Source organism: Pollachius pollachius, assembly GCF_949987615.1.
Source record: "Pollachius pollachius genome assembly, chromosome: 17".
Taxonomy (NCBI): domain Eukaryota; kingdom Metazoa; phylum Chordata; class Actinopteri; order Gadiformes; family Gadidae; genus Pollachius; species Pollachius pollachius.
This window is the reverse complement of record NC_136950.1, coordinates 4,129,483-4,153,380: the sequence shown is the minus strand read 5'-3', so window position 1 is coordinate 4,153,380 and position 23,898 is coordinate 4,129,483. Positions and strand designations below refer to the sequence as shown.

General features: G+C 42.2%; 2 protein-coding genes across 3 annotated transcripts; one reads left to right on the top strand and one right to left on the bottom strand.

The window, feature by feature from the left end:
- Window positions 1–6,376: 6,376 nt before the first annotated feature.
- On the top strand, window positions 6,377–8,795 carry crygn2 (crystallin, gamma N2; the record flags this gene model as incomplete). The annotated part of the gene is made up of 5 exons (XM_079754349.1): window positions 6,377–6,397; window positions 7,192–7,283; window positions 7,591–7,747; window positions 8,146–8,291; window positions 8,660–8,795. The coding sequence occupies 5 exons, from the start codon at window positions 6,377–6,379 to the stop codon at window positions 8,793–8,795; spliced, it is 552 nt and encodes a 183-aa protein (XP_079610475.1).
- A 436-nt stretch (window positions 8,796–9,231) lies between these two features.
- On the bottom strand, window positions 9,232–23,110 carry nub1 (negative regulator of ubiquitin-like proteins 1). Of its 2 annotated transcripts, XM_079754720.1 has the most exons (15): window positions 22,988–23,110; window positions 22,582–22,716; window positions 22,229–22,396; window positions 22,072–22,136; window positions 21,675–21,739; window positions 21,118–21,282; window positions 20,890–20,978; window positions 20,623–20,729; window positions 19,360–19,546; window positions 15,423–15,530; window positions 15,182–15,334; window positions 13,479–13,625; window positions 12,494–12,571; window positions 10,923–11,145; window positions 9,232–10,743 (listed from the first exon to the last, which is right to left on the bottom strand). In XM_079754720.1, exons 2-15 carry the CDS (start codon window positions 22,696–22,698, stop codon window positions 10,601–10,603), a joined length of 1,815 nt encoding a protein of 604 aa, XP_079610846.1. In that variant the 5' UTR covers window positions 22,699–22,716; window positions 22,988–23,110; the 3' UTR covers window positions 9,232–10,600. The 2 variants fall into 2 exon arrangements, with proteins under 2 accessions (XP_079610846.1, XP_079610845.1); XM_079754719.1 differs by having other exon boundaries at window positions 22,582–23,102.
- Window positions 23,111–23,898: the final 788 nt, after the last annotated feature.

The window sequence follows — 23,898 nt, the reverse complement described above, 5'->3', positions numbered from 1 at the left end:
ACATCTCAATGGTGAAAAAACGTTGCGAGGGAGGAGGCAGAGATGGAGGGGATGTTTGTTTGATAGTTTAGTCCCTAAATCTTGCACTCTTTTTTTATCTGTGCTCCCTCTTTACAACTTTCAAATCGTACCTACAGCACCTTTAATAGTATTACTTAAACAATTACAAAAGGATGACAGAAGTGCTATGTCGTCATTCCCAAGGGCTCAATCTTGGGTCCACTATTATTTAACCTTTACATGCTGCCGCTTGGTTAACTTATAAAGAAGAACTCAATCGCCTACCACAGTTACGCTGACAACAATCAAATTGATCTACCGCTAATGCCTAATGACTATACCCCAGTGGCGTCACTAGGCTGATTAATTAGCCCCGAATCTTATTTTAAAAAAATAATAAAAAAAATCAACTTGCTTTTTCAATTTCTTTTACACTAGAAACAAACATGGGGTCCTAGACCTTCTAGAAAGTCCTTCTGGCAAGAGACTAAACGATTTAAAAACATAACCAGACTGTTTACCACCTCGAGTGAATTAACCTATCCTATCTCCAGTCATATATATATATATATGTAAGGTTTGTCTCACTTGTATTAATTTTACTCTGAAATAACTTGAATGGAACTGATAAGCAGCACAGCAGCCAGGAAGCGATTTAAAGCTATAATAAACTGAGTATTCTGTATATTTATGGAAAGCATTATGAAAAAGTTTGCATGCGCATGAAAGCATACAAATAAATTTGCCGCGCGCCACGCCCGCATTTTCCCTTTCCCTCTGGGCTAAGCCCCGGATATTTCAGAAACCTAAAAACTCCCCTGCTATACCCCCGTTAAAAGTCTCTGTCATTGTATTTATGAAATAGATAAATGGATGTCACAAAACGTTTTACAGCTATAAACTGAGGTTGTATTTTTTGGAAAGAAGGAGGAAAGGCAAAAGATTTCTGCCTTGCTTGAAAGGAAAGGCCTAATAGCAAAAGATGTTGTAAAAAACCTAGGTGTCCTTATAGATAACAACCTACATTTTAGCAGTCACAAAATCAGCATACTTCCATCTTAAAAATATCAACAAACTTAGAGGATATATGTCAAAAGAGGATCTGAAAACATCATGCATGCTTTCATAAGTAGGATTGATTATTGTAATGTACTTTTCACAGGACTTCCAAAAAACAGTATAAAACCACTTCAAATGATACAGAATATAGCAGCCAGGGTCCTCGCAAAAAAAAAGGAGAGATCACATCACTCCAATCTTAAAGTCCCTGCACTGGCTCCCAATTAGTCACAGAATTGATTTTAAAGCACTTCTGCTTGTTTTTAAGTCTTTGAAGGGGGTTGGGCCAAACTACTTACATGACATGTTTAAGCAATGTTCCCAAACAAGGTCCCTTAGATCAGAACATAAACAATTACTACTGAAAACCGACCGTCAGAACAAAGCAGGGTGAAGCAGCTTTTAGCCACTATGACATCCATCTCTGGAACCAGCAAAAACGCCCCATCTGTCACCATTTTTAAAACAAGAGTTAAGACCAAACAATTTTTAGACGCTTTCAGCAGATAATGCACATTATTTTTAAAGGTATTTTTTATTTTCTCATTTACTTTTAAATTCACTCTTTGCTGTTGGTGTTCCATGTATATTTTACATTTTACTTTTATTATTGCTAAAATTGTGCTTGGTTCCATATTTTTATCTTTATTTTTTTCATTTTGTTTTTGTTTGAAGCATATAGGGGCCAGAACAGTCTCATTAATAATGAATGCAGAGGAGGATTCACAAATGTATTTTGTGATTTATACATAAATTACTCTCTTCTCACAAATGCATTTCAATGCACACACAAAATGATAGCGGTATGTATAAATGTAAAATAAATCCATAAACAAAAATAAGTTTCACAAACACATTTCTGATCCACACACAATTGTGTCTTGTTTTAAATAAATGTAATATTAATCCATAAATATATGAATAAAAAAAATATTTGCAATTTTTCATCAAAAAATTATTTGCATGTTGTTACATTTATATACAAACTGTTGAACTTAAATTTACAAGACGCTTTTCATTTGTGAACTTGTTTGCATTTGTGTGTGAACTGGTCTGTATTTATATGTGGATTTTTGGGACTTTCCTGACGCGGCTGGATTAATAAATGCATTTTTTTCAACAAGGAACTCTCTGTAGCCAATCAGATGCCTCCCTCGTTTTCAGCCAATCACATGACTGCAGTGACTGGGTTTTTAGATTGTCGGTGCCGTTAAAGTAGCATTAATAATTGTTTACTACTTTAATGGCACCGACAATCCCAAAACCCAGTCGAAACTAGATGGAAAAAGTGTGTAGTTCAAAACGTGACGCAGCTTTTATTTCTTCGCCACCTAGAGATTGTTTATGTACGACCATTCAAAAACCCCATGTTATTTCCCATAGACATTTGACCGAGGGAACCGGAAGGCTCGGAGGCTTCCGGTTCACATGACTGCAGTCATGTGCTGAGGGGTGTTTCCTGAACGCTCTTATTTCGGAAGAAGGGAAGGTCTACGAAAAGACACGTAAGAGTTAACGAACCTCCGAGCCGTTTTGAAGGCGGCATAAATACAGACCAGTTCACACACAAATGCAAACATGTTCACAAATGAAAAGCGTCTTGTTAATTCAAGTTTAACAGTTTGTATATAAATGTAACAAAATCCAAATACATTTTTGATGAAAACTGCAAATATTTTTTTGATTTATATATTTATGGATTTATATTACATTTATTTAAAACAAGACACATTTGTGTGTGGATCAGAAATGTGTTTGTGAAACTTATTTTTGTTTATGGATTTATTTTACATTTATACATACCGCTATCCATTTGTGTGCATTGAAATGTATTTGTGAGAAGAGAGTAATTTATATATAAATCACAAAATACATTTGTGAATCCTTCTCTGTGCATTCATTATTAATGAGACTGTTCTGACCCCATAGAAGCACAGTGAATTGCCACGTGTATGAAATGCGCTATACAAATAAATATGCCTTGCCTTGCCCTTGCCTATGTTGATCGCCATTGTTACTCTTTTTTTTTTCTTTTTTTTAAAAATTTTCTGAGGTTCATGTGGGCGGAGATACAGATGTTTACCGTCATGGGCCCTATCTTGCATCCGGCGCAATTGACTTAATCACTGGCGCATGTGTCGTTGCTAGTTTGCACCTGGCGCAGAGCGTTCTTTTCTCTCCTGCGCGACGCGTCGGTAAATTAGGGAATGATCTTGCGCCCCAAGGGGCGGTTCGGCGAAAGGAGGATGCGTGTTCTGGCGCAAACGTTCCCTGGTGCTATTTTGCAGTTTCAGAAACCACTTGCACCGCAAACCAGGAAATACCTGGTTTAAACTCAGTGGCGCGTTGTTCAGATGCTTTTTTAAGGGCGCATACATAATGTTGCTTGTGCACCTCGCGCATACTCTTTGCTTCTCTCATCTACATAGCCACACATTCTTGGTAAATTATTTGGGAAAGAACAGCCGATACAGCGGTAATAAGTTGTACTTTTAAATCAATGCATCTGCAAACACCGTACAGCAAACACATATTTTCTTGACACAGACATTGTGTACATGCCCATAACTTTTAGGATTGATGAGTATTTGATCGTGAGAAAACATTGTTTTAACACGAGTGAGTGTTAAAAAGAATGAATGAATGCGGGCGCGCGTTTGTGTATGTGTAAAAGAATTAATGAATGCAGGCGCGCGTTTGTGCGTCCATCTGTTTAAACACACGCAAAAAATAAAATAGCGACATCGCCATAGAACCGCCCACAAAGCTACTTGCGCTTGACGCTTCTCACTTGCGTTTCAGAGCGTTAAAATAGGGCCCCATGTCTTCTAAGTATACGGTGCAAAGTGACTGGTCTACAGAAAACCCTTCATGAACCTGTTACTATTATTAGTTTCTATAGGACTACTTTAGCATGATGGGCCTTATCAGAGATGGCTGCTTAGTGAATAAGGCCCATAGGTTCCAGCCTGGGTAAAACATGCTATAGTATACTTCCAAAAAAAATAATATATATAGGGGTCACCTCTGCTTCACCAATACTGCCACTTTGGGGATTCTTACTTTTTATGAATGACCAACCGGTTCGCAACCATTATTTTGGTTGCATCATTTAAAAAAATCAAGCCTACTCTGGCTAGTTTCTTCATAGTTTCCTACCCCAGCTGTAAGGGATAGTAATGAAAAGTTGAACTTCAAATGGTTGGTAATTCATAAAGAGTAGTAATCCCAAAAGCAGCAATACTGGTGAGGCAGAGGTGACACCATACTAAAGCAGTGCAGCAACCCACAATGTTTTCTCCTAATTACTGCTTATTGAGTAAAGAAGTTGTATGGGCCTTATAAGGTAGCACAAGCATAGTCTCTGTCCCTTAATAACACTTAATAATGGTATATTCTAATGTAACAAACCACTTAAATACAAGTGTTAACATTGTCCAAATAACTCCAAATTAAGTATTTATCCCTCAGAATATCTTCAACATTCTATGAGGTCTTGCTCATATTGCTTGCTCTTATTCACCAGTGGTTTAACACTTGTCAACCCACACAGATTCCCTGTTCTAAAGCTGCCTCCTTTTCACATCTAATTCATTATAGCTCACAGCTAGAGCCTATTCTTAAGTGATGGGTTACACCCTGAAAATAAGTATTCTATTAAGATGTACAGGTTTTATTCTTGTTCTGTGGTAAATGAAAATCAAAGTCAGCAAAGGTAGAATTATCTCTTTATTTATGTCCCAGTTCAGAGATAGGTTTTATATTTGTGCAGTTATATTTTTGTGAGCGAAATGCTAATAGAGAGGTTCACTAAAGTAGACCTACCTAAACCTGAAACCTTTGTAACTTTTCTACTCAATTTTCCCCACAGCGAGTAATGAAAGCTATTACTATTTGGTCAGAAATTAGGCGGGCGGAGGTACAAATAACATCTTATGGAGACAGGCGTGCAGTGAATCTAACCAATATTCTCCAGGGCGTTTCACTCACTAATACCTGGTCCATGACTACAGAATTTCTAACAAATGACACTCACATTATAGCTCTGCTTTGTTGATCTTTGTTGATCCTACTGTAGGATCAAACAAAGTACTGTATGTTTCATCATGTGGGATATAAGGGCTTTGTCCACTATAGACTGTAGCTCATTTCCCAGCGCCCATGGTCACTATGATCATCAGACCCACTCTGCCCGAGGAGGCTTATCAGCACTAAGTTCTCTCTAGCTATTCTTCCCCCTACCCACTGTAGGCCTGAGCTGCTGCTGTTTGAACAATGATAAAACTCTTTTCATAGCCCCACTTTCTGTCCTGCCCAACTTTTCAGTTCCCTCCCTATCCTTTAGCAGCATAACACAATAAATCGCAGATTTGAGGCCTGTACGTTCAGTTATAAACATAAGAGTATGTTGGTGTTTTGGAGAGATGTCATTCCATTGGGTGGTTCTTATTCTGGCATCCCTCTTAGAACACACGACAGCTGTGAAATGACCCAAGATCATTTATTAGCCTTTATTGATACCTATCCAAAGGATTTTTCTTTTTTTGTGTACACATTAAAACAGTTGCTGATATTCACAGAGGATATGGTTATACGTTTTAACTAATATTCATTAAAATTAGGCCACCATTAGATATGTATATACATATGATATGTAGGCCAATACCTAACTGTAACCTAACTGTATATTAAAAAATATATATATCTTGATGGGTAAGCGTATGTGATCATTTAAGTCCCCTACGAGGTCCTCATAAGAGAAAACTGCTCACTGCAGTATCATTGGCCCAGCAAAAGGCAGGCCAAGCACATTCTATTGTTATGTAGTACACTTACACACTCTCCATTGATCTATCTCACTCACGCACAAACACACTCACGCACACACACACACACACACACACACACACACACACACACACACACACACACACACACACACACACACACACACACACACACACTCCTGTGAAATAATCACATAGTTACATGTATTTTTCTTACATGTATTTATTCAGTTCACACACACACACACACACACACACACACACACACACACACACACACACACACACACATGCACATGAGCGAACACAAATGCCTGCATCAGCAGAGCCGCTGGATGAAGAGAAAAGGCTGCGGCAGGCAGAACTTTTGAAGACCTGTCCTTTGTCCCCTGTCTGTCTGACCGGCCCTGCCATAGCCCCCTGCGCGTCACCGGTTCGGCCCTGGCCGTATAAATTGGGGTGTCCAATTTTTTGCTAGTTACATTGAGAGTTTGTTCGTAGGGCAGGTTGGAAAATAACCAGTGGTGAAAATGTCTCAGTACTCTGGAAAGGTGAGTGACGAAGCCGACACAGGCTTCAATAGGTCTCTGTCACTCTCTCTCTTCCTCTCTCTCTCTCTGACTCTCCCACAGTCTAGCTTGAGTTATTCCTGCTGGCCCTCTTGACTGTGGATTTAAATGAGGGGGTTGTTTGTTTAATGGAGCCTCTGCAAAGTGTGGCAAACCTGGGTGAAAGTATGTTCATTGATCTTCAATCACAGTGCACTTTGTAGTTAGTTCACAGACTTTGTAGGCCTAATTTACAAGCATACTTACTATATATATGTATATATATATATATATATATATACATATATATGTGTGTGTGTGTGTGTGTGTGTGTGTGTGCGTGTGTGTGTGTGTGTGTGTGTGTGAAACAAGAATGTAAGAATTGATACAAAAGCTAGAAAATATTTTTTCTAATTATTTATAGTTGTATCCTTTCTTTTATTTTAGCTAATAGCTATGGCTCATAGATCACTGGAACCATGTGTAGCTTTTCTAAAAAATCTTCTCTACCCATGAATGGATTTTGACTGATTCTGTGAACTGGACCTGTTTAATGTAGTCTCGATGTAGCTTGTATTTAGTAAAAATGTCAATATAATATATTTAATATAGCTTTTAAAGGCTTTATACAGCCACCTGCTAGTGGTATTAGTTGTAAGTAATTACATTTACATTAAAGTAGTGAGAATATTTAGATTCCTGCCTCACAGCCAGCGATGGATGACAGGTTCCACTATTCACTCTCTCACTGCCCACCCCCATCCCTCTTCATCCCTCTTCATCTTCTTCCCCTTCAGATCACCTTCTACGAGGGTAAATGCTTCACCGGCAGGAAGCTGGAGGTCAGGGGAGACTGTGATAACTTCCAGGACCGTGGCTTCATGAACAGGTGAGATCAGCCTCAGAGAACACACCCTCAACCTGCTATCAATCTGAAAGTAATCAAGCCAAGAAATGCTTTCCCTCAACAAAAGGCCCAAACAGAGGAACATCTGATTGGAAAAAAACAATATATACATAAATTGTGAATAATATAATGCATGGAATGTACAGGATAGGTTCCCTGATTAATCCTAAACAAAATCGATTTGACTCACTCCACCAACCCCTCTCCTCTCGCCTGTGTGTGTGTGTGTGTGTGTGTGTGTGTGTGTGTGTGTGTGTGTGTGTGTGTGTGTGTGTGTGTGTGTGTCCAGGGTGAACTCCATCCGTGTGGAGAGCGGAGCCTTCATCTGCTACGACCACCCCGACTTCAAGGGCCAGCAGTTCATCCTGGAGCGCGGAGAGTACCCCGAGTTCCAGAGGTGGAACTCCCACAACGACCACATGGGCTCCTGCAAGCCCGTCCGCATGGTGAGTGAGAGAGAGACATAGAGACATAGATGGAGACAGAAAGAGAGAGACTCGAGGCTAGACCTAGATCTGAACGTTTCTGAGGCAGGGCCTGACCGCCAAATCTGGGTGTAGATGATCTGTTTGGTTGAAGGTAGTGGCTATAGGACGTCTCCCACACACATTATTGTGATCTTCAATAACAAACCAATACATGATTGGCCATAACGTTGTCGAGTTTCAGCATATATAACTTTATGGAGGGTCTGCAACAAAAGCCATTCGGTTGGCAATTTTAATCCAAAGTGGTTTCAAATGTTGTGAGTGCACACATTCTTATTATGGCTGGACCCTGGTGGGATAGATTGTGCTGTGTGTGTGTGTGTGTGTTTCTCTAACTTCAACATGTATTCCCGCAGCACGGTGAGCACTACCGCATTGAGCTGTTCGAGGCCTGTAACTTCTCCGGCCAGTGCGTGGAGCTGTGCGACGACTGCCCCTTCCTGCAGAGCCGCGGCTTCTCCAAGAACTGCATCAACTCCCTGAAGGTCTACGGAGACGGAGCGTAAGTGTCGACGGGCTCCTCTGCACACACAGATGTCAAATGGGATGTGAAAAAGGGAACCCTTTCATGAGGACACAGAGAGAAAGCGTCATGGGATCTTAGAGTAACATAACTTTTGTTTTATCCTTCACACACACAGCATAATATATTAATAATCCTGTTCAAATCAGGACAAACAGTCACACACAGATGTCATATTTGATCATTCGATCCTGGCTGCAAACAACCCAAGGAAGCCAATAAGTAAACTCAGCCTGTCGACAATACTACAATGTTTGATTCTTCGTTCTAGTCTTACTCTTAGTGAGTTCCATGTTCTTAATCTTAATCTCCATTTCCTGTGTGTGTGTGTGTGTGTGTGGGTGCAGCTGGGCCATGTATGAGGAGCCCAACTACAGAGGTCGTATGTACGTCGTGGAGAGGGGAGACTACTGCAGCCACAATGAGTGGCAGGCCCAGAACCCCAACATCCAGTCTCTGCGCAGGGTGGTCAACTACTTCTAAAGGCCTCCCCTCACCTCCTACCTTCCAACCCCTTCCTGAACTTGAACTGAGGAACTACTTGACGTCGATGGAAAGCCACTCTTCATGTTGTAAAATTCATGAAAGTAAATAAAGAACAAATACACAACAACCAGCAAGACTCTCTTTTTCTGATCGAACATGAACTTTCTCTGCTTGCCTCTACTGCTTGGCAGGTGTTTGACCTAAATGAAGTAGATTCAAAGCTTTAGGTTTTGATATTTGAGGTTCTAAATCTGGTACTATGGTAAATAGAAGTGTGAACTCAAGGTGTATTATGAGTGGAATAAGGAATATAATTGTAATGAAAAGCCTAAGACTAAACCAGGCTAAATGAGAACATTTGTCTAAAAGTGAGTTATTCAAGTGAAACATTCAACATTCAGAAACAGTCAGACAAACCACATCGACCACTGAAGATAGTCAAATCTGTATTTACTGAATTATAAGAACAACAAATGGCTTCAATGTAACAAAAAGTGCTGTTGCATCGGAAACTTCAATACGATAGAATTCCAAATCAATGCAATGCAATTAAACTCCAGAAAATATGTGCATGTTGATAAAGCAACACAAATGTCTCCCCTAAACAAATGAAGAGTAAAATTTGACATGAAATGAACACTCGCTCAGCATGATATGGCCGGTTATACGGCAAATGTTAACATGTTATTGCAGTTTTAAAAACCACATGAAATAATAATTCAGAACAACAATAATAATATTCTTTACCAACGACTTCAAACACAAAAAACAGACAAACAAAAAATCTTGACCCTTGGTCAACCAATATATTTTTCTTTTTCAATTAAGGAAAATAAATCATGCAAATTGCAATGAGTTCTGTTATAAAAAAACTATATTTGGAGGGCAACATATTTACTAACTTTAAATAAATGACATTGAAGGTGTTTTACAAATCATTATCAGAAACGTTAGTCCTTCAGAAAAAGTCATTATGAAGGCTAAACTGGGATTCATTTCAATTGAAACAACAGCGACCCAGTAACCCTTCTCTCCTTGGTTGGTGGTGGATAACCGATCAAGCTTCCCAACGATTTAAATTTGTAGAAACTTCAGCTCAATATCAAACCACTGTGTAAAAAAACACCAACATCATCTAGGATCTGACATGCTTTATCATCAAACATTATGAATTTCAACATTTCTAAAGTAAATTCATAATTTCAAAGTAAAAGTCAGGCTTAGGACAGTTGGAGTTTAAACAATGAATTTCCCCAAAATAAAAAAACAAATACAAATAAATCTAAAGAAGAGATTTAAATTGTAATACAGCCAAGCAAATATTTTAAATATGAAAACTAATAACAGATCGTCCTAGATCATTTCGTTAAATGTAAAGAATTTATCTGAGATCTTCTCAAATAACTTGAAAACAAAGAATGCATCAAATGAAAAGCCAAAAATTCTGTTGATTACAGAACAACATATTATCATCAGATTATGTATAGGGGAATGAGACCAGGGAAACCACTAAATCCAAGGTTGGCTGTCTCACCTTTGAAGTTATTGCTTTTGATGACATACCCTGTGTGTGTGCAGGTACGTGTGTGGGCAACTGCGAGGCACAATTGAATATTATGAAGCATGTACAGAAGTTCATGTCAACATTGTATGACATTATTGTGTGTAAGACTGTTGAGAGAGTGTGTGTGTGTCAGTGTCTATATTAGAGAAAGAGAGATTGTGTCTGTCTGTCTGTCTGTCTGTACGATGTATGCATGTGTGTTTATGTTAGAGAGTGAATCTAAGTGTTTTTGTGAGTGTTAGACGGCGTGTGTGGCGCCCCGGCTGAGGTAACTCTTCATGGTAGCGATCAGTTCGCTCTCCTCCTCCAGGGTGAGGTCCAGGTAGTCTTCCTCGTGACGAGAGATGTCCTCCAGCACCTCGTTCACCAGCTCCCGGTCCTCTGCGCACACACACACACACACACACACGCACACACACACACACACACACACACACACACACACACACAGAGTTGTGAACAGTTTCTAAGTGGATGGCTGTATCTGTATGGACTAGAATACACATGTAGTTTCCACATCTATATTCTATGCGTGCGATGTGTGTTGGTTGGAGTCTGACCTTTGGCTTTTGAGGAGGTCCTAGGCCGGTGCCGGGAGGTGCTGGGGTCATCCGAGGAGCTGCTGTGCTCCTCTGAGGAGGACGAGGGTGGGGAGGCTGACAGCAGGTCGGGGGACAGGAAGCCCTGGTTGTCTAGCAACAGCTGAGTGGCTAATTGGAGGTCCCCGTCCGTCAATCTCAGAGCCGTCTCAGACACCTGCCTCTCAAAGCCCAGATACATGAGCTAGAGAGCCGAAGAGAGAAAGAAGTCACTATCCATCGCCCAATGAGGTAACTCAATGGTTATGAGCTTATTGACCGCTGATGAAGACAGATTAGGTTGACACATTTGCATTATTATCAACGTTACGAACTGGGTGTTGGCGGTCACACTGTTGGGATCTATGGGGAATGAGCGCCAAAGAGAACAAAACTGAAATCTTTAAGTTAGTAATAATATATAAATATTTGAAATAATTATTTTGATCGCAATGTTTCTATACAAGGGTTAGCAGTCAGTCTAGTCTCACAAATCTGACTTTAGATTAATATCTAAATTAAAGTCTTATATTAATCTAAGGTTAATATGTGAAGTCTCATGGCATACAAACTCTAATCTAGGTGAACAGGGCTTTTCACTTTCTTTGGCTTCATATTTGTGCTGACCGATCATGTTTTGTAGGTGGGGATCTGTGAGCGCATGGTTGGTTAACAGGGAACACAATTTTGGACAACAACATTAAAGTGTCTGTTAAGGTTTCAAATCAAAGCAGTGGAGACTAGCCACTGTCGGAATACACCTTCAAAAAGCCTCATACACTACAAGGGTTAACAGTTGAATATCTCTGCAATGAAACAGGAAAACAGGCTTGACTCCACCCCTTTCAGTTCTCGGGCTGCAGCCCTGGCTCTGTGCCATCCCCCCCAGAGGTTCTGCCATGGCACAGCAGGGCTGCTGGGTCCCAGATTAGGTTGATACAGATCTAGTGACTCCCCTTCTCTTCCACAGTATTTAAAGGTCCCATATCCTGCTTTTTTAGGGTTAATAATTGCATTTGGGGGTATTACAAGAATAAGGTTACATGCCTGTATGCTAGAAATACCCTTTATTAATCACACACTGTTAATTTCTGCAAAACCAATTTCACCGTCTTTAAAAAATGGTCCGTTTTGTATCATGTCGCTTAAAGGCCCCCCTCCCGAGTAGCCCAGTCTGTTGTGATTGGTCAGCACGCCCACTTTGCTGTGATTGGTTGAACGCTTTGCGTGTGCTTCGGCAAATAAACGCCCCCGAGAAGTTGTAAACAATGCAGCTAGCCGGGAGGCGGGACACCTGCCCTTCAGCACCGCCCACTGCAGTCTGACGTCACACTGTTACGGAAGTAAAGATTGAGCGCAAACCACCTGTTTCACACACTTGGGGCGTTCTCGGTCGATGCTAATACTCCCCCTGGCTCAGACTCCGATTTTTGTAGTTATAAGACATAAAACGTTTAGACATACGTCTTATAACAGTCTAAAGCAAAGGGAAAAGTCGAAAAAGCATGATATCACCCCTTTAACACCAACCACTCTGTATGACCTCCACCTACCTGTTGGACCAGGTCTTCACTGACGGGTCTCTCCGAGTTGTTATTGGTCACCACGACAGTTTGGGCATCGACAAGGATCTACCCAGTAACGCAAAGCAAGAGGAAAGATGGGTTAGTCAAGAGATGTTTGGAGATTCAGAAGTTGTGTGGTAATAACTCAAAACACATGCGGACAAAGGAACTATAGGTAAACTATCCTTACAAACGATGGACCAGGATTCTGAATGTTAAGCATTCTGTCAATAAAACACAATTGTATTGAACTGAAACCTACGTGAGTGAGCGGGTGAGTGGGATGCACAATTATGACAAGCCAAACGTTTTAATTATTTTTTTTAAATTGGATTGAACTGAAACCTAGCCGAGTGATTGAGTGAGGTGTGTGTGTTTGGGCTGCACCATTATGAATAAATGGATTATTGCGATACTTTTCCAGACATTGCGTACTGTGATCATTCATGGCGTTTATCACAGTTTGCCAAAGTCATCCTAGCCGAGGAACCGGACAAATCTCGCAAGCTCGAGTAGAAAGATCTGGCAAGAAAAATAAATTCTGCCAGGTACGAAATAGACCGAACATTCACAACCATTTATCTGACATGAGGCAGGATAAATCTGTTGATCCTTCTATAAAGACAGTATTAAACAAAGTGGAAGGTATATTTTAACTGGAGGAAGAACAGACGACTGCACTTAAAGCTAGTTGAAAAGAAACAGGTCATGTTTTCGTGGCTCAGAGCTGAGTCACCCATTTCATAGCTCTGATTGGTTGAGGGCCTGACAATGGCGTCCAGAGGCATTTTGGTCTGCGCCCGTTGGTGATGGCATTTGGAAATAAAAAATGACACCGGGCAGAGCGCGTACCATAAAGGCTCAGTCCTCATCGCAGCGAACCAGGTTCGATTGATGCGCGTGGTCCATTGCTGCATGCCCTCTCTCTCCCATACACTCCTGTCTACCTCACTATCATAATGCAGGTACTCACAGCGTAGGCCCGGTTCACGTCGCCCTGGGCCTGGTGTAGGGCCCTGGAGGCGTCGGCCCTGGAGTAGCCCAGCTCTGTGAGCACGGCCACGGCCTCCAGCCTGCTATTCCTCTTGGCCTCCTCCCGCTCCTTCAGCGCCTCTCGCTCCTGATGGGATTCAACAGGGTCAGCCTCACCGCTTACTGATGGGGTTCACCACGGTCAGCCTCACCGCTTACTGATGGGGTTCACCACGGTCAAGCTCACCGCTTACTGATGGGGTCCACCACGGTCAGCCTCACCGCTTACTGATGGGGTTCACCACGGTCAGCCTCACCGCTTACTGATGGGGTTCACCACGGTCAGCCTCACCGCTTACTGATGGGGTTCACCACGGTCAGCCTCACCGCTTACTGATGGGGTTCACCACGGTCAGCCTCACCGCTTACTGATGGGGTTCACCACGGTCAGCCTCACCGCTTACTGATGGGGTTCACCACGGTCAAGCTCACCGCTTACTGATGGGGTTCACCACGGTCAGCCTCACCGCTTACTGATGGGGTTCACCACGGTCAAGCTCACCGCTTACTGATGGGGTTCACCAGGGTCAGCCTCACCGCTTACTGATGGGGTTCACAATGGTTAGCCTCACCGCTTACTGATGGGGGTCACCACGGTCAGCCTCACCGCTTACTGATGGGGTTCACCACGGTCAGCCTCACCGCTTACTGATGGGGTTCACCACGGTCAGCCTCACCGCTTACTGATGGGGTTCACCACGGTCAGCCTCACCTCTTACTGATGGGGTTCACCACGGTCAGCCTCACCGCTTACTGATGGGGTTCACCACGGTTAGCCTCACTGCTTACTGATGGGGTTCACCACGGTCAAGCTAACTGCTTACTGATGGGGTTCACCACTGTCAGCCTCACCGCTTACTGATGGTCAATTAATTGAACCTTCATTGAGTCAATGCAGTTAATGCACGGTTTCACCATACATTGGGGTAGAAAACACACTATAAATGACTACGCCGTCAATTTAAATAACCATGAACACCCTATACGCTGGTTCATGCTTCGGATAATAGTTATGTTTCTTTAGAAGGTATATTCAAGTAGTTCATAAAATGATCTTGGGCAATGTTGCATTGCCCAACACTTGGTAATCCTAAAGAAGCAATGAGCTTGACCCCATAAATGACATGTCTCTGGAGTTAGTTTGATCTTTTACTTGTAAAAATGGAACAATACAAACAAAGGCATGAAATCCATATACCTCTGTGTTCCCGCGCATGATGTCACTTCTTTTGACGTCATGACTCTACGCAAGCCTTTTGGGTCCATGCTAATATGCAATGTTAATAATAATCATATAAAATAAAAAGCAATAACTCAAAATAGGTAAACTAGATATTTGCTAAATATGGCTCTTACAGGCATCTTGTCCACAACAATGGGGAGCCTGCCTGCGTGTTCACCCGTCTGCGTGCGTGTTTACCCGCCTGCCTGCCTGTGTATTTACCGGTCTGCGTGCGTGTTTACCGGTCTGCGTGCGTGTTTACCGGTCTGCGTGCGTGTTTACCGGTCTGCGTGCGTGTTTACCGGTCTGCATGCGTGTTTACCTGTCTGCGTGCGTGTTTACCGGTCTGCGTGCGTGTTTACCGGTCTGCGTGCGTCTTTACCGGTCTGCGTGCGTGTTTACCTGTCTGCGTGCGTGTTTACCTGTCTGCGGTTGGTGATGTGCATGGCGGCCTCCTCTACGTCTCCCTGACAGGCGCGGAGGCCGAGGCGCGCCTCTCTCTCACTGAACCCCAGGCTCATCAGCTGGGTCATCTTATCAAGGTCTGGACACAGACGGCTGTACAACGACTCCACCTAGTGGACACACAACACGTCTCCAACCTCAAACCCATAACGATGGTTACTTGAATGCCATTTTAGCGCTAAAAGTCTTCTTCTGTACCTTCTGCAACTGTTGTGCGGCCTGGCTGTCGTTTCCTTCTACGTAGGAGAGCAGACTCTGCAGCAGGTACAGTCTGAGGAACAACACCTCCTCCCTGCCTTGGCTCCCCTAAGTACCACACACACACACACACACGCACACGCACACGCACACACACACACAGAGTGGGTGACAGCACTGTGTTTAGGAGTAGGTAAATATGTATCAAAGCGTCTCCAGGCAAATGATGTTGGTTTACTGTAAGAAGTCTGACAAGGACATCATGACTTTGCTAAATGGGTTTGGCTGACTGGTTGACTATAGTCACACTATAAATAACCTTACAACGACAGGAATAAAAATAGGCTCTGTATGTATGGACTTTAGCAGAGAGGTCTGTAAAACAATTTGATTTTAGATGACAGACGATGGTTAGGAGTTAAGAGTGTTATTCTTATTTTATTCAACCTTTATTTAGCCAGGAGAAGTCTGATTGAGATTAAACATCTCTTTTGCAAGAGAGTCCTGGCCAAGACTGGATATGAGTTTTAAAAGAGGGAGCATCATCAATTATAATTCCCAGATATTTATATTGAGACACAGATTCAATGACAGAGCCCTGCAAAGTGGTTATAGGAGGAAGGTCCGAGGGCTTAGATTTAGCTTTTGTGAACAGCATGAGCTTTGTCTTGTCAGCATTTAAAACAAGTTTTAAATCACACAGGTTACGTTGCACAGTGTTAAAAGCAATTTGGAGCTGACAGAGAGCCTGATTTGGGGTAGACGCAGAGCAATATATCACTGTGTCATCGGCATAATAATGAAAATTTGTGTTCGGGGCTTTATAATCCAGACAATTAATGTAAAAAATAAAGGTCCTAGAACCGATCCCTGTGGCACACCCTTGAATACATTAAGAGAGCTAGAAGTAATACCTTCTGCTCGCACACACTGAGATCTGACTGATATATAGTTTTTAAACCAACCGACAGCTTGATCAGACAAACCGATGCTGCAGAGTCTGTATAACAATAAGGCATGATCCACAGTATCGAAAGCCTTTGATAGGTCAACAAAAAGGGCTGCACAATGTTGCTTATTGTCAAAAAATTCAATAAAATCATTCACCACTTTTAAAGCAGCTGTTGACGTACTATGTTGTTTCCTAAAACCAGATTGAAATTCAGATAAAATACTGTTTGTTGATAAAAAGTCCTTCAGTTGTTGGCTTACAATGGATTCCAACACCTTATTTAAAACAGACAGTTTGGAGATGGGCCTATAGTTGTTTAGCACAGTGGGGTCCCCCCCTTTTAACAGTGGGAGAACAAAGGCAGATTTCCAAATAAGGGGTATTCCGTTTGTCTCCAGGGATGGATTAAAAAGATAAGTCAGAGGCGATGCAATAAAATCAGCAGCTAACTGTAGGAAGTAGGGTTCAAGCTGGTCTGGACCTGCCAATTTTTTTGTGTCTAAACATTTCAGGGTCTTATGCACCTCTGAAAGTGTAAAAGTGCCAAAAGTAAAAGCTTGTCCCTCAAAAAAACAACTACTATCAAAGCAAGCAGAAGAGCCTTGAGCTGTGTTTTGAGAGTTAAAAAGTGAACCAATGGCAATAAAATGCTCATTAAAACAGGATGTCAGCCTTTTCATAAATTTGGGTAGAGTCTTTGACAATGCATGGAGGTAGCTCAATAACATTTTTATTTCCAGTTATTGATTTAATGGTTTTCCAGAATTACAATGGATTGTTTAGGTTATTTGAAGTTTCAGTAAGGAAATGATCAGCTTTGGCTTTTCTAATTGCCACTGTGCTTGCATTTCGCAGCTGCCTAAAGAGCAACCAGTCTGATCTAAGACCAGTACTCCTGGCTTTAGACCATGCCACATTGCGCTCATGGAGTAACTTGGATAACTCTGGCGTGAACCATGCATTATCCCTGCCCTTTATTCTATACTTCCTAAATGGAGCGTGCTTGTTAACAATTTCAATAAAACCATCATAAAATAAATTCCAGGCTTTTTCAACATCAGAAATTACATTAATTTTCTCCCAGCCAAATAGAAATGAAAAAATGCTGGCTCCACAAAATGTTTTGTGTCCCGCTTTATGATGACACGCGCTTTAGTTTTAGGAACTTTTGTATTTCTTACTGTTGCAATGACACAGTGGTCCCTGATGTCATTGGCAAAAACCGAAGCAGCGGAATATTTATGAGGAACATTGGTTAAAATAAGATCAATTAAAGAGGACTTTTCCGGACATTTCATATTAGGTCTAGTAGGGCTGTCAACAATCTGAAATAAATTAAACGAAATCACAAAATGCTTTAAAATCGTCTGATGCTGGTAGCAGCCAGTTCCAGGTAAGGTCACCAATAAGGACAATTTCATTGAAGTTCAACCCAGATAAAAGCTCCATTAACGATGGTAAAGAGCAGCTGATAGCTGAAGGTGGCGTATAGCAGCCGACGACAGTGATGTGGAGAGTTTTTGAGATTTCCATGTCAAGAGCCAGAAGTTAAAATTGCTTACTCACTGATACGGAGATGGATCTTCACATGAAATTAGATTTGACATAGACTACAACCCCTCCACCCTTTTTGGGTCGGTCAGTCCTATACACATTATAGCCGCCATCATACTGGGCACATTTAAATGGATGAAACCAAGTCCAGACCTCATTTTAAATTCAGCAGGGGTGTTAAAAATAACAGCAGACTCAGCAGAGCCTGGGCCTGGGTTAGGTTGAACATTCCCTGAAATCAGCAACAACAGAACAATTCTACACATATAATCAGACCTTATAGATTTGTTCGAAGGATCTTTTTTAATCTTTAAAATGATTAAAAAAAAGTCACAAAGGCAACTTGAAGGAATAGTAAAGTTGTCTTGTAAAGCCATCAGGCTGACCAGACGGGCCAGGTCCATAGATGCGGGGGGCAGAAGAGTCATAGGTAACGAACTAATGCCCAGTGGTCTGCCAGAAGCGCATGTCCCCCGGCATGGTAAAACCGGAGTAGAGTTTTCCCCGGTGGCGCTCCAAATTAATAGGAAAAAGGCAGCCACGAGCAGCGTCATTGTACGTTGAGATCCCGAAACACGAGGAGAAAAGCAGCCAGACTATTTCGCCTCAATCAACGACGCCACACATTAGTGCAGGGAGAGTCCTCCAGGAATCCGTTCCGTGGTACTGAGGGCAATACGTGTTGTGTCGTCAGACGTAAACAGGAAATCAAGCCGGTACATCGCTCCGAACAAAGTTAATAAACTGGACCAGCGGGGATCCCAAAACCAGCCGGAGCCAGCCCCGGACAGTAGCAAAGAGCAGCAGGAACATGCACTACCCTGATAGATCAACGGCGTGTCCTCCCAGCTCTGCGAGGCGACAGGCTCCGATAGTCCACGGAGAGGCGTTCCAGGTCTTCCCGAGATAACGAGGAAATAAGCTACTACTTCACTTTAAAAAAAAGTCTTGAATGGAAACATGTCTGAATGATAATGCTTGCAGATGACTTACAGAAAAATCACTCAGCCACTCAGTCATATTAGTAAAACAAACAGACAAACAGACACAGTTAGAGACAGAAGGAGACGTGTGCTGCCATCTTGGATGCCTGAGTGATGGGAAAATACTCAGTGTTGAGTAAGTGAGTGAGTGAAGGAGTGAGTTTCTAACAGAGTACCTTAATCATAAGTGGGTGAGTGAATGAGTGTGTATCAGAGTACCTTAATCATGAGTGAGTGAGTGAATGAGTGTGTATCAGAGTACCTTAATCATGAGTGAGTGAGTGAGTGAGTGAGTGATTGTGTATCAGAGTACCTTAATCGTGAGTGAGTGAGTGAGTGATTGTGTATCAGAGTACCTTAATCGTGAGTGAGTGATTGTGTATCAGAGTACCTCAATCATGAGTGAGTGAGTGAGTTTGTGCGTGCATGTATGTTTGTATCTGAGTACCTTAATCATGAGCAGTCTCTGCTGCTGCTCTCCGTAGCAGTGCAGGAAGCAGTCCTCTGCCTTCTGCAGCCTCATCTTGCCGTCGTCCAGACAGGAGAGCGCCTCCAGTGCCTGGTAGCACCACACGATGTCCAGCTGGAGCACCGCGTAGTTATCCACGCTGGTCAGCAGGGCGGAGCCACAGCGCCTGGAGGAGGACACACCCACAAGGGATCACACCCAAGCCACTGTCAACGGACACACTGCTAGATAAAACACACTAGGGTCCAATACCCGTCTTACTCCCTGGCACCAGAGGGTCCAGTTGAGGGATATATATGCTGTATATAAAAGACACACACACACACACACACACACACACACACCTAGGCGATATGGACCAAAAGTTATATCGATATTTTCAAGCAGATTATCGATATAAGATATATTTATCGATATTTGTTGCGCAATAACATAGTTGCCGCGCTCCAACTCGTCATTCTACATCGGGGAGCCGCTGTGCTTTCATTTCCATCCTGCCTGCATCACTGTGCTCATTAACCTGCCTTGCTGATTGCAAACACAATCCTAAATTTACGGCCAGGCTAGCTAAACATCAAAAAATTAATCAGTCAGAGCAAGATGTGGCAAATGCGTTAGAAATGTGACGCGAGTGGAAAAGCGGGGCCTGGGCAGACTGTGTGGGAGCAGCACTGCCAGATTGGGCAATATTTCCGCCCAATCTGGCAAACCTGGGACCAACACGCTGCACCCAGTTTTGCCAGATTGTGCGGGAAATGTGACCCAATCTGGCAACACTTTGTGTGAGCCAGAGGCAGAGCAGGACGGAGAGATAAGCAAAGTGAGGAAATAACAGGCGCGGCTCAGAACAGCTTTTTTGGAGCATATGCGCTGTAATTTCAACGCAAATGAACTATAGTGATGTTGACGATAGCATCTTGTTCCATATCTCGTTTGAAAAAATAACAATATATTTCAAATATCGATATACCGCCCAGCCCTAACACACACACACACACACACACACACACACACACAAAACTGTTTCACCCACCAAACCACAGTTTGTGCAGTCAACAGATCACATTCGTCTGAAAACTGACACCTACTTCACTTTTAAATAAATTATCCTTTATCAATTCAAGGTCTGTTATTAATCAGGCTTGTAGGTCTTAGGTGGGCCCTAGAGGCTAAGGGTCAAGCACTACTTAGCCTTATATTCCAACAGTATGAGGAAGGCGGGACCAGAGAATGTCTTCCTACCCAAACTGTTGGTCGGCCTGCAGCAGGTGACACAGTGCGTTGTCGTGCTGCTTCCTCTTCAACAGAGATCGACCTTTCTCATGGAAACCCATGGCCAGGATCAGAGCCTGGTGAGGAGACCAAACAATTATAATGACACACACACACACACACACACACACACACACACACACACACAAATACACACACACACACACACTGTTATCAGAAGCAATAACTTCACAGGTGAGACAGCCAACCGTGGCTGTCTCAAATACACACACCAACCTTCTTTTCCTCGTGAGGAATTTGAAGCGGGTTTCCCTTCTGGTCAGCTATCTCCAGGAAGGGTGTGGTCTCTGGGTCTTCACTGCCGTCTGGGGCCAAACCAAAAGAAGAACATCAAATTCAATACAATAAAACAAAGAAGACCCATTAGACCTTGATAATATAGGAACACACACACACACACACACACACACACACACACACACACACACACACACACACACACACCTCGCTCTGACAGAATCTGGAAGCCTTTCTGTGTTCTGTCGATGCTCTCCTTCTGGTTCTTCTTCTGCTCCTCCTCCGTGATCTGTCTCCTGCGGTCCTCCTCGTTCACCCTCAGCACCATGATCTTGCTGTTGTTCCTTACGCCCTGCTCGTCCAGCCGCTGCTCTGGGGGGTGCACAACATTCATCTTGTACAGCCATGTTTCCATTCGGCTAAATGTTTTGCAATTCAAAGCGTTCAGTCAGTTCTAAAGGACAGTATTTTCCTTTCATTCATTTATACTGACCTGTAAAGACGTTTGGCTTTACATGTAATATATGTTAATACTGTTGTTCCATTTGATATGTGTGAAATGTACTCACGCCAGCCCCAAATATATAAAAAAGAAAAACTGAGGCAGAGGCAACGTGCTAAAACACATACGACAGATACCCAGAGCTAAATGTTGATTTGTATGCAACCCCCCCGCTCAGAGAGCAAGAATCCCTGTAATCCCTGTTAGCCAGTAGCCTGTTCTCTATGCTACACCTCCTAGCCCACTAACGGCTAACACTCACCAGCAGAAAGAGTTTTGCCGTTGAGAATCAACTTGATGTACTTGAAGCCGTACTCCTCTCCAATTCTGCAGCGGGAAAAAATCATCAGTTGACCAAGAACACATCACACATGACATGAAACACGACCCTCTAAAACACTTCAACACTTAAACACTTCCTCCAAGAAAATGTCAGTACTTCAGCAACACGCTAGTTTAGACAATATCATTCTCAATCTTCCTAGAATGAAAAATACTAATTAATACCGAAGATTTATTTATTTGGGGAACAAGATCGAATGCATTAGATTATCAATCTCTGAATAATGATCAAACGTGTTAATTGTTGGACCATTTGATGTCCTAATGTTTAGAGTGGTTGAAATGCATTGTGGGAAGAGTGAGATGCGGCAAGTGACCTGTTCATGATCTCCTGGACTGGAAAATCAAGCTTGGTCTCCAGGTAGTTTTTTTTCTTGGTTTCCTTTAAAACAAATAACAGTTTGTTACTCACTTGATATCAAACACACACACACACACACACACACACACACACACACACACACACACACACACCTTTTTCCCATCCCTGGGCAGCAACAGTTCCAATGTGGCAACACAAGTCTCTTTGAAGGCCTTGTTGCCCTGGCCTCTCTTCACCGTCTGGGCTCTGATGGCCTCCAACACAGAGCCCACCTCAGACACAGAGAAGCCTACCATAGGGGCATAGCCTTCTGCCAGGTCCTACAAACCACAGAACAGATCGAAAGAGTAGTAAACAAGCACACATACGTTGCTGAAATGAAACAGCCATGGTCATAGTTACTGTAATGCACTCAAACCAGATTTGCCCTGTTGCGCTAGTGTATATGAAGGCCTACTTCTGGGGGGCGACTAGATAATTTCATTGTCCTGTATGTTTCACTGACCTGCATCTGTGGTTTTCCGGGCTCGTTGTTGTCATTGGTGTACGGTGGGTTCCACAGCTGGATCTTATCTTGTTTGAGGTGATGTTTTAACTTGGCCTCAAGGTTTTCTTCCGCCATGGCTTCTATCAAACAATACTGAAGGGAGCAAACCGAAAGTATCAAGCTCTCTTCCAGCGAGCACGTTTAGAAACGGGAAATTATGACACGTTGCTCCACGTCATCACATATCATTATGATTAAAACATTAATCATGGTTAAACGTAGAACAGTCCGTGGACGGACAACATTGTAGCCAATGGGCTAGCGGTTCACTGTTGGCATATCGCAGCTCATCTGCATCGCTAGGTCCTGGGACATGCCACGGCTAGTTCCTGGTAAATTAAAACACACGGTTGTCATGAAATACCTTTAGTCAATATACAAGCGGAGACACCTGTATTAAAAACTATGTTATATCTCTTTCGGTTCAGGGAGCTACATTGAGCTGTCGTTTCGCCAGGTCGATGTTGTGTTTGTTTTTGTTTTCGTCTTCTTTTGACACGTGACGAAGACACGTCACACAAGCCCCGCCCCGACAGCCGACACAAGCCCCGCCCCGACAGCCGACACAAGCCCCGCCCCCGACGGATGCCCTCATTATATATTAAATGTACACATTATTTAATCTATATCATACACACATATATATATATATATAGATATATATATATATATAATAAACGCTTATATTGTTTGCATTGTATGCATAATATTATATTGCGTGTAGGGCTAAAATAATGCACATACACATTAAATGACAAATTACTGAACTATTTATTTGCCCACATTATATTTTTTACATAAGATTTATTCTACACACATTAAGCCTACTAATATGTAAAGGAATAAAACGATCGGGCGATCAAATAACATTTTTATATGATCAATAATGCACAATGCTGCAATATACCATAACATTATATAATGCTATAGCCTCAGTTGTTTATACAACAGTGCCCAATAGCAAAATAAAATGTTATTGAGCCTCTTATTGCAATTTCCTTAACAGAAATGCAACAGGATACAATCTATGTGTCTTTTAATTCACATTCAATAGTGTCAATATTTCATTGACAGACACCAATATAAAAAAAATTACATTGATTCTGATTTAGTCATTCATAGATTTTCATGAGTTAATATAAGAGATAAATAGTATGGTAAGCGTTGTTAATTTCTCATGTTGGATGACAATTAAATCATAACAGCAACACAGTAGTAGCAGAGAAAAGTGGCAAACGCATCAAATGAAGCATTCCTGAACAGATCTTTTGAGCC